Source organism: Elephantulus edwardii, unplaced genomic scaffold (genome assembly GCF_000299155.1).
Source record: "Elephantulus edwardii isolate Elephantulus edwardi_28Jun2011 unplaced genomic scaffold, EleEdw1.0 scaffold00192, whole genome shotgun sequence".
Lineage (NCBI taxonomy): Eukaryota > Metazoa > Chordata > Mammalia > Macroscelidea > Macroscelididae > Elephantulus > Elephantulus edwardii.
Genome location: NW_006399942.1, coordinates 4,514,934 through 4,526,078, shown reverse-complemented (window position 1 = coordinate 4,526,078; position 11,145 = coordinate 4,514,934). Strand labels below are relative to the sequence as shown.

The 11,145-nt window shown below is 36.6% G+C and overlaps 1 protein-coding gene across 1 annotated transcript in view; it reads left to right on the top strand.

Moving 5' to 3' along the window:
• GC (group-specific component (vitamin D binding protein)) overlaps window positions 1–10,230 on the top strand; it is a 64,855-nt gene extending 54,625 nt beyond the window's left edge. The window contains exons 8-11 of the mRNA XM_006896849.1: window positions 5,499–5,628; window positions 8,336–8,538; window positions 9,571–9,700; window positions 10,129–10,230. Of these exons, the coding sequence (XP_006896911.1) occupies window positions 5,499–5,628; window positions 8,336–8,538; window positions 9,571–9,700; window positions 10,129–10,230 (565 nt within the window). The remainder of the gene's footprint in view (window positions 1–5,498; window positions 5,629–8,335; window positions 8,539–9,570; window positions 9,701–10,128) is intronic.
• Window positions 10,231–11,145: the final 915 nt, after the last annotated feature.

The window sequence follows — 11,145 nt, the reverse complement described above, 5'->3', positions numbered from 1 at the left end:
GTGCGGGGAGAAGTGTGCAACAATGAATGAATGGAATCCCAAAATCTCTGTAGATGTTCATTGAAATGAAAAATAAACAACCTAAATTAAAAAAAACAAACAAACAGAAAAACAGAAAAAAAAAGAATAGATTTGAAGCATTGATTGAAGATCAGATGAGTTGTGGTATGATATGCTCTCCATGAAGAGAGCAAAAGGTCACTACAAAGACAGAGGTGAAAGAAAACCCCAAAAGGGATGTCAGAGGAGACCCTGAAAATTGCACAAGAGCATTGAGAAGCCGAAACAAAGTAAAGAGCAGAACAGAAAGGAAAGTTCAAGAAGACAAAGCAAAGTTATGTAACAGACTGTGCAGAGATCTAGAATTGGAGAATAAAAAAGGAAGAAGTTACTCTGTTTTTCTCAAGCTACAAGAACTGAAAAGCAAATTCAAGCCTCAAATGGCAATACATGCAGATGTTATCAGCAAAATCTTGAATGATTCAGGAAGCATGAAAGGAAGATAGAGGGAATACACAGCATCAATGTACTGAAAAGATTTGACTGACACCTAAAAATTTCAGGAAACACCATATGATTAAAAGGCAATGAAAAAAGAAGTTCAAGCTAAAAAAGAAGTGAAAGCATTGGCATAAAATAAGGCTCCAGGAATTGATGGGATACCAAATGACATGTTACAAATGCTAGATGCAACCCTGGACATGTAAACAAGATTATGTCAGGAAATTTAAAGGACAGTTGTCTGGTCAACTTATTGGAAGAGGTCCATTATTTGTTCCCATTCTCAAGAAAGATGATCCACCAGAATGTGGAAATTATCAAATAACATCATGGATAGCACATGCAAGTAAAATACTGCTGAAGATCATTCAAAAATTATTCTAACAGCACATGGAGAACTGCCAGAACCCAAGCAGAATATAGAAGAGGTCTTGGCACCAGAGATATCATTGCTGATGTCAGATGGATCATGGCCAAAAGCAAAGAATACCAGAAGAATGTCTATTTATGTTTTATTGACTATGCAAAAGCATTTGACTTGTGGATCATAACAAATGATGGCTAACATTGACAATAATATAAATACCAGAATACTTAATTGTGTCCTTATGAAACTTAGAACTAGAACAAGAAGTTACTGTGCAAACAGAGCAAGGAAATACAACATAATTTAAAATTGGAAAAAGTGTGCATCAGGGTTGTATTTTCTTCATACCTACTCATTCTGTATGCTGAGCAAATTATTCGAGAAGCTGTACCATATGAAAAGGAATGTGACATCAGGGCTGGGGAGAGACTCATCAATAACCTGTTTTATGTAGATAACATAATCTTGCTTGCTGAAAATGAGGACTTGAAACACTTGTTGCAAAAGATCAGAGAATACAGCCTTCAATGTGGATTGTATCTCACTGTCAAATAAAGATTCTTAACACTAGACTAATATGCAACATCATGATTGCTGTTGTTGTTTGTGCCTTCGAGACGCCTGTGTCTCATAGCAACCCTGTGTACAACAACCCTAAACTCTGCTCTAACCTGTGTCAATTTTATTGTCTCCGATACACCTACCCCCACTTCCCCAGTTAATTAATAAATCCATCTCATCGAGGGTCTTCCTCTCCTGTGCTGCCTTTCCACCCTCCCAAGCATGATGTCCCTCTCCAAGGACTGATTCCTCCTTGCAAAATGTCCAAAGTATGTCAGACAGAACATCAGAATCCTTGCTTCCAAGGAGCAGGATGGCTTCACCTTCTCCAGGACAAACTCGTTTGTTCTCCTAGCAGTCCATGGTACATTCAATAATCTTGTCCAGGACTACAGTTCAAAGGCATCAATTCTCCTTCTATAATCCCTAGTCATTTTGCAGCTTTCTGATGCATTACAAGTAATTGCAAAGATCATGGCCTATATCAGGCATACCTTAGTCTCCAGACTAACATCGTTATTCTTCAATACTTTGGACAGGTCTCTGACAGCAGACTTTCCCCAGTGCAATTCAAATTTTTATTTCCTAGCTGCTAGTACAAAGAGTGTTCATTGTAGATACAAGCAAACTGAAGTTGTTAACAATCTCTGTCTCGTCACCATCTATTATGATGTTGCCAACCGGCCCAGTGGTGAGAATCTTTGTTTTCTTGATGTTGAGCTTCAATCCATATTGAAGGCTGCAGTCCTTGACCTTCTGCAGCAAGAGCTTCAGGTCCTCTTCAGTTTCAGCAAGCAAGGTTGTTTCGTCTACATAATGCAGATTGTTAATGAGTCTTCCTCCAATCTTGATGCCACATTCCTCCTCATAGAGCCCAGCTTCTTGGATCATCTATTCTGCATATAGATTGAAAATATATGGAGATAGGACACATCCTTGGTGGACACCCTTCCCTATTTGGAACCATGCAGTGTTTCCTTGCTCTTTTCTAATGACTAACTGGCTCCTGGTCCAAGTATAGGCTTCCCATAAGCACAATCAAGTATTCTGGGATTCCCATTCTTCTCAGAGTCAGCCACAGTTTGTTGTGATTTACACAGCCTTTGAAGAGTCAATGAGACACAGATAGACATTCCTCTGGTACTCTCTGCTTTCAGTTAAGATCCATCTGACATTAGCTATAAGATCCCTAGGACCACTGCCTCTTCTAAATCCAGCCTGCACTTCAGGTAGTTCTCTGTTGATGTTGAAACTGTCAACAACTTCATCTTACTTGGATCCACAATCAACTCCCTTGGTATCAGCAATCAGGAAATCAGGAAACATATTGCCCTGGAGAAGTCTACAGTTAGGGAACTCTCCAAATTATTGAGGAGTAATAATGTCAGTTTGAGGACTAAGGTGCATCTGATTCAGGCTATGGTCTTTTCATTCACTTGGTATGAACCTGAGAGCTGGGAAATGAAGAAGCAGGGCAGAAGAAGAATTGATGCCTTTGAGTTGTAGTATTGGAGAAGAGCATTGTCCATCCCATGGACTGCCAAAAGAACAAAGACATATGTGTTGGAAAGGGTGCAGCCAGAGGGCTCTTTGGAGGCAAGGATAATGAGGCTTCACTTCACATACTTTGGGCATATTGCTAGGAAGAGCTATTCCTTGAAAGGGGACATGATGCTTGGAAAGGTAGAGGGTTGGTTAAGGAAAGGAAGAACTTCAACAAAGTGGATTGACATGGTGACTGTGGCAAAGGCCGCAGTGTGTCAGAGATTGTAAGGATGGCACAGGATAGTACAGGGTTGAGATCTGATGTTCACAGAGTCACTATGGATTGTACTCAACTCATCAGCACCTAGCAACAACAAATTAGCCTAAATTAATACTAATATCAGTACCTAAGGATGAACTGAAAGACAATGCATAGTATTGAGTATAAGCAAAGATTTCCAACAAAGTATTCATATGACAATTTTATGTATGAATGGCATTTATTTTTCCTAATAGTCCCTAGAATAGAGTATTACTCAGTTTGGTTGTGATATATCTACTGTTTTACATGCAAATAATATATGTCTTCTATATTTATTGGTGAACCACTTCCTCTACAACCCAGGGACAGAGGTTATTTCCATAAGATATTTTATTCATAAATTGCTACCAAAAAGTATAATAACCTAGCATATTTACAACAATACATTATACAGGGAGGAAATTCATGATAAATAAGCCTGGAAGGCCTGTGTTATTTACATAAAATACAGTATGTGAAAAAAAATACATGTAGCTTTTTAAAGTTTGATGGAAAAAGTATTCAAGAACATAGATCTTACACATGACTTGTTAAACAAAAATCTGAAATAAGAGAGTAACTGGATTGTTGTTTTTGTGTGCCATTGAGTCAGAATCAACTCATAGCTGACCCTTCAGTGAGTTTTCAGAGGCAGTTAATGGTATGGGAGACGATTGTTCATCCCTCTCCTGCAGAGCCCCTGATGGATTCATACTATGTACCCTTGCAATTGCAGTGCAGCTTCTTACCACTAGGCCACCAGAGCTAGGACAAAATTCCATTCATGAGTGTAAGCCTTAGAAAGTATTCAACAGTTACCTACCAATATATCAACATTTACTAACACTATAATTGAGTGCAATAGGTTTAACAACTTCATTAATTTAATCTGTATTTGCAAAGTAAATTTATTAAAATATTTTAAAAGAATATATTGCACTACAGAAACAGTTTTTGGTTTGTGCATAGATAGGTGTGATTACCACAACAAGATAAAGGTAAATAATCCAATAGAAAAATGGGCACAGGATATGAACAGAGACAATTCACTGAAGAAGGCATTCAGATGGCTAACAAGCACATGAGGAAATGTTCAAAATCCCTAGCTCTAAGAGAGATGCAAATAAAAACAATTATGAGATATCATCTCACCCCAGACAGAAAAGCAAACTTCAACAGAACAGCAAGCAACAAATGCTGGCGAGGTTGTGGAGAAACTGGAACCCTTACTCACTGTTGGTGGGAATGTAAAATGGTGCAACCACTGTGGAAGGCAATGTGGCGCCTTCTCAAAAAGTTACAAATAGAGATACCATTTGACCCAGCAATTCCACTGCTGGGAATATACCCCAAAGAGACCATAACTGACATCCAAGCAGATATATGCACACCCATGTTTATTGAGGCTTTGTTCACAATAGCAGGGAGTTGGAAACAACAACTCCTTGTGCCATCAACAAACGAATGGATAGAGAAGCTGTCATATATTCACACAATGGAATACTATGCTGCATTGAAAAACAAGGAACTCATGCAATATTATTCAAAATGGGTGAGCCTGAAGGACATTATGCTGAGTGAAGTATCTCAGTCACAAAAGAACAAATACTGTATGGTGCCACTGTTGTAAAAGAGGACTGAGCTTGGGGTTGAGGAGAAACTGAGAAAGATAGGTTCAATAATGTATACTGCACTGAAACAGATGAGGGAGAAAACTGTGATTAGGGATTTTTGTCATGACAGGAATCTAGAGCAAAGGCTAGATGGTAGAGTGGACTTGGGGGAGGGTTTCTAAAACAATGAAAGAATTTGTCTTTTACTTTTCCAAGAGGTTAGTGTACTAGGGGAGAGGGTTGTGAAGGGAGAAAAGTGCAACAATGAATGAATGGAAATCCTAAATCTCTGTAAGTTTTTACTGAAATTAATAATAATTTTAAATTTAAAAAAGATAGTCCTGATTGCTTTTCTTTATTTCTGATTTAGATCTAATGTTTAAAGACCTGCTTCAAACATGTATATCTGGCTAGAAAAAAATACATGAGAGCTTAACATTTGAAAAGATTCATTAAGGCTGTTTTGTTGTTGGTATTTTTACTGAGAAGTTTTTAGTACATTGGATTCATATAGTAATAGACATGCTTCAAGTAACAGTTGAAGGCAAATTGTAATAATATTCTTATTATCTTCTTATATTCTTATTCTTCTTATTATTATGTGCAGTCATAACAAGACAAAGAAAACTAAGAATGTTGATTGCTAACAGACTTGTTTCTAACTACTTAGCCATCTCATAAAATTAGCTCAAAAAGCACCTACTGCTGATCTGGAAGATGTTTTGCCATTAGCTGAAGATGTTACTAAAGTCCTTACTAACTGCTGTGAGTCTACCTCTGAGGACTGCATGGCAAAGGAGGTAAGAAGACCCCTCTCCATTACTAGCATCATGGGCCATCAAATAAGTGTTATTTGCTGGATGGCAAACATTCTTAGAAGAAGCCTTTCACATGCATCACCTCAATGAATTTGCTTGGGTAACCTGTGAATTATATTGTTAACTCCGTTTTCCAGATGAGAAAACAGATTAGCAAAACTCAGTAATTTGAAACTGTGCAGGAAGTAAATCTCAGGTTATGTACTCAACGACAACTCAGCTCAGTGCTGACCAGTCAGAATAAGCTCATAGCTGATCCTTTATCGAGTTTCTGAGCCTACAAATGAAGGAGATAGCCTATCTTCCTCCTACAGAAGCACTGGTACACTTAAACTACAAGAAAAGCGTGATGTTTGCTTTATCAGTGCAGCTTCCTACTGACTATGCCACCATATTTTTTATTCTCAATTCTTGCTGTCTAAAACAATGACCAGTAGTTGTATGCTATTATTTAAAGTAAATAATATTAGTTAAATTATATAAAATAAGCATATTTTCCACTCTTCTATTACAGTAAGTGTATGTCAAGTATTCAGGGGCTCAGTAATAATGGACTGTAAAGATATAAATTATTTCTACCATTGCATAATAGACAGTGGACTATGCTTTACATTATTTGCTCCCTTAAGAGTTATTAATGCTTACAGGAGGGAAAGTTATGAAAATTTCCATAATAAAACACCTTGTGGAAGGAGGAGTGGCATCCACTTCCATAATAGCTTGCCTCCGGAAACCCTATGAACCAGGAGAGAGGATGAAAGGCACCCAAGGGTTGAGGACTCTCCTTCATAGGGTCGCTATGAGTCACCTGCAACTTGATGGCACTTAACAACAACACCAACAAAACACCTTGAGGAAATGAATTACTGGGACTAGGGTTTCAGAACTATAGCATTAGAGGACACTAACATCATTTAATATAACATAATCCACAAAGACAATGTTTTATGTCCTGTTTTGTTGAGCAGCAATGGAGATGTAAAAGACAGTAAGCTGTCATCTAAATTACAGCTATTGATGTCTTGCTATTCAAAATAAAAAAAAGCAACAAGATCAAAGATGTATGGAAATTTACTAAAAGGACTAATTGATTATGTGAATTTCAGACTCCACGTCACTGGGAATGGTTCTTATCTATCCCCATTAATCCCTCTGAAAGGGATCAAAATAGGAGAACTTGGATATAGTAGGAGAAAACTATAGTGCAAAAGTTGAAATCATAAAAAAGACCTATCAGGCTTACTGATCTGATGGAAACTGAGCCCTTAATACTCTTCAGGTCTGGAACTGAACCCACAACTGTGACTCTACTTCTATTAATCAAGTGATAACCTGTTGCTATCAAGTAATTTCCAGCTCAGACCAAGCCAGCATTATGTTTAAGTGGCTGAAACTCTTTCCAGAAGCAGGTTGTAAATATTTCCAGGAAATGCCATCATATTTCCAGGATGTAAATCTTTCACCCTTAAAACAGTAAGGAGGTTCAAATTGCTGATCTTTAGGTTAGTGCTTGGCTATTTCATGCACTGCCTATAAGGTCAATAATAACACCTCTTTCTTTAGAACAATGAACAAACCATGTAAGGTAAAAATGGAAGCATTTGCCCAGAGGTCAAGCTCAAAGGCAAAAAGGGAAAGAGAAAAGGGAAGGTACAGGGAAAAATAAAAATAATAGAAACGTAGGGGGAAAGTGGAAAGAGTGCTGCTACACTTTTTTTGATCTTTTATTTTTCAAATTTAGTTTTAATACTGGTTTGCATACAAAAATTATTATACATTGTGTTTCACTTTTCTGCATTCACATTGTGTTTTACATAATCAAGGACACATTCTTAGAAACACAATACATAGTGTTTTATAAAGTTAATCATCAATGATCTATGCCTACCATTATCCTGTCTTTTCAAGTTCCCATATGATCTTGGCCATTTTCTTCACTGTAGGAATTGCAATCAGTCATGGGGAAAAAAGGTATAGGAATTTTTGAATGGAAAACAATATTTTTTCTAAACTTTCATTCAAATCACAATAAAGATTTGGGGATAAAGAGGGAAAGTTACTGATGCTTTCATAATTTGTTATATAATTTGATATCATTTTCTTTTTTCATCATCTTTCATTTGAATAATAATTCCTTATACATACAAATTTGAGCAAACTTGTAGATACATTTCCCAAACTTCGGAATAAAAGTTATTTAAAATCTTGCTAATCTAAGAAAAGATTTGTGCATTTCCTCATTTTTTTTCTATCAAGAATACAAATCTGTATGAATAAATGTTTTTCTATAACCTGATTTATAATGACTAAGTGGGGCACTAGCTCATACGTCTACTGCATGCATTGAATATAACTACCTAGATATATTGAATCTTTAATATTAGCTTAGGTTGTTTTCGTTTTAAAATATTTTAGGAATGCTCCATTTAGAAGCCTTTTGGTTAAATTGCCCTTCATCTAAAATGATCTTTCAAGGATACATTCTTACAAATGCAATTGTACATTTTTGAGGCTTTTAGCAAGTATTAAGAAATTACCTTACAAATATATTGTACCAATTTTATTTCTGAGAGCTTTCATGCTGAATTTTTATGAGCACTATGCATGGGCTTGTGGGCATATTAAGTCTTATTTTCACTTAAATCAAAATGTAATCTAGCAAATGACAAACTCACTATTCCTTTTGCAGCTTCCTGAACATGTAGTAAAACTCTGTCAAAACTTATCCACAAAGAATTCTAAATTTGAGGATTGTTGTCAAGAAAAAACACCCATGGATATTTTTGTGTGCACTTACTTCATGCCAGCTGCCCAGCCACTCACGCTGCCCCCTGTTGAACTACCTACAAATACAGATGTGTGTGATAAAGCAAACACCAACGTCAGAGAAAAGTAAGTACTTTTGCTCAAAAGGTGTATTTCTGTGCATTCAGAACCAACTCATAATTGACCCTTCAGTGGGATTTCAGAGACCGTAAATTGCACTGGAGTATACAGCCCATCTCTTTCCCACAGAGCAGCTGGTTAGTTGCAAAACTCCTTACCCTTTATGCCACCAGAACTACAGCTGTGGACTAAAAGACTTGCATTTAGAAACTATCAGTCATTTTGTAGGACAAAGATTAGGCAGTCTGCGTTCATAAAGATTGTTGCTACACTCATTATATTTTTTTTATTTCTATCATTTTTTTTTCTTTTATATTGTTTGGAAGCAGGAGTGGCATCCACTTCCTAAACAGCATGAATATGTAAACTCCATGAATCTTGATAAATGGCAATAATTATAGAAAGGCTTCAGGCCTTTTTTTCATAGGGTCGCTACAAGTCATGCTCAACTCGACAGCAATCAATAACAACAACATATTTGTTTGCAATCAAAATTTATCTGTCTTGTGTTTCACACTTCCCTTCATTCATACTGTGTTTCACACAATAATTCTTATATGTTGTATTTTCTAAAATTAATTATCATTGATCTATGCCCACCTTTATGCTGTCCTTTCAGTTCCCACTGGATATTTCCCATTTTCTTCATTTAGAAAACCTACTAGGAAGTTCTGCTTTGTCCTACAAGGTCACTATGAGTAGGAACTGACCCAATTACAATCAGTTTTGGGTTTATGTATGAATTTATATACAATACAGATAAAGATCTTTAGTTAACTAGTCATAATGTCTTCATTCAAAGAAAAGTCTGTCCATAATTATACAGCAATTAAAATTTCACATAACAATTGAAATTTTACATATTCTATCAAGATGCTAACTATAACCAAAAATTTTCTTTTATTTAAAGGTCCCCCAAAAAGAGAAAAAGAAACCCTAAGAATTTGCCTTTATTGTATGTATGCTACATCTTAAAGCATGAGCCTATCTACAAATATTAAAGAATATCTTCTTTTCTCCATTATACTATTACACTAGATATATATTTGAACTAAGCAGAAGGACTCATATTCCAGAAGTGTTCCTCAGTAAAGTCCTTGAATCAACATTGAAAGCCCTTGATGAATGTTGTCACTCTCCAGACTCTACTGCCTGTTTTAAAGACAAGGTACAACTTGCTAGATTTTCTTTACCAGCCTTACTTCAGAATAGGGATTTGCAAATTGCAACATAAGCACCGGATTTAGCTTGGTGCCTATTTGTATATGGTTCGTGAAGTAAAGAAGTAGTAATTTATAATACTCAATGACTGAAAAACATGTTTAATAAATTTGAAAGACAGAAAAATTATTTGAAATTCAGACACAGTCATGTGCATCTATTTATGCACTTTTAATGACTTTGTTCACTCTGAAAGAACAGCATTAAGTATTTGTGATATAGATCATACTGGCTGCAAAATTTAAGATATTTATGCTCTGGCTCTTTATAGAAAAAATGCTTGTTGTTGCCTGTTGTACAGATTAACACAGAACTCTGATTTAACAGATTCATGGAAGAGTTACTCAAGACAAAATAATTTTGTTTTTCTTATAGGGACCTCTAATGAAGAAAGAACTATCTTCTTTCATTAAAAAGGGACAAGAAATATGTGCTGATTATTCAGAAAACACATTTACTGAATACAAGAAAAAGTAAGAGACTTCTGACTGTATCCCCCAAGTCGATCATTAATTTTTGCCTCACCTTGTGATTTGAAAGCATAGTTAAAAGTACATGATAAGTAAGGGTGTGTCCAGAGAGCAGAAAATGAGAGATGGAGGCACAGGGCCATGAGTGTCTTTCTGAAAGGGTTAGAGAAAATGAGAATAGCACAGACTCTCACCATTCCACAATACATAGCAGATAAAGAGAACATAGTCCAGCCGCACGGTGCCTCCAAAGCTACACTAGCAACAAGAGACTCATTTATTCATTGTTGACTCACAATTGTGGTACTGAAAATGGGGTTTATTAAGGAAATAAATTGGAGAATGGGTGAGGCAAAGAACATCACCCAATACAAATCTAAGTTTTAGCCCTGCAGTCGCAAGGCACAATTCCTCAATTAGTCCAGGCTCCAGTTTCAGTTCAGCAAGCAGCTTTTCCTTCCATCATCAAAGGCAAGAACAGCAACCCCTTTAACAGTAGCCGCTAACTCAGAGCTCCTCTGGTTACACCTTGCCAGAGCAATGTCAAAGTCTCTCAACCACCATCACCAGCGTCTCACCAGCAGGATCTCACTCTCAACAGGGTCCTGTCCTCCTCAAGTCTTGCTGTCCTGTGTGGGAAGCACTCTTTCTCTAATCCAAGTCCCACAGGTGTTGGCAATCTGCAAAATCATTTGATGCAGTTAAGGTAGTTGGAGACCAGAGGGGCCCAAATGTAATTGTTTACAAAAGCCACCTTTAAGGCTAGTGTTGCAGGGTGTAATTCAAATTGGGAAGCAATTGCATGTTTACTTTCCTGGTCTTGAAAGAGCACAGATTTCACTGTCTTAGATCAACATTCATTTAACAGACAGAAGTTTCATGGGGACAGAGTCAAGTACTTCAATTTCATTTATTATTATTA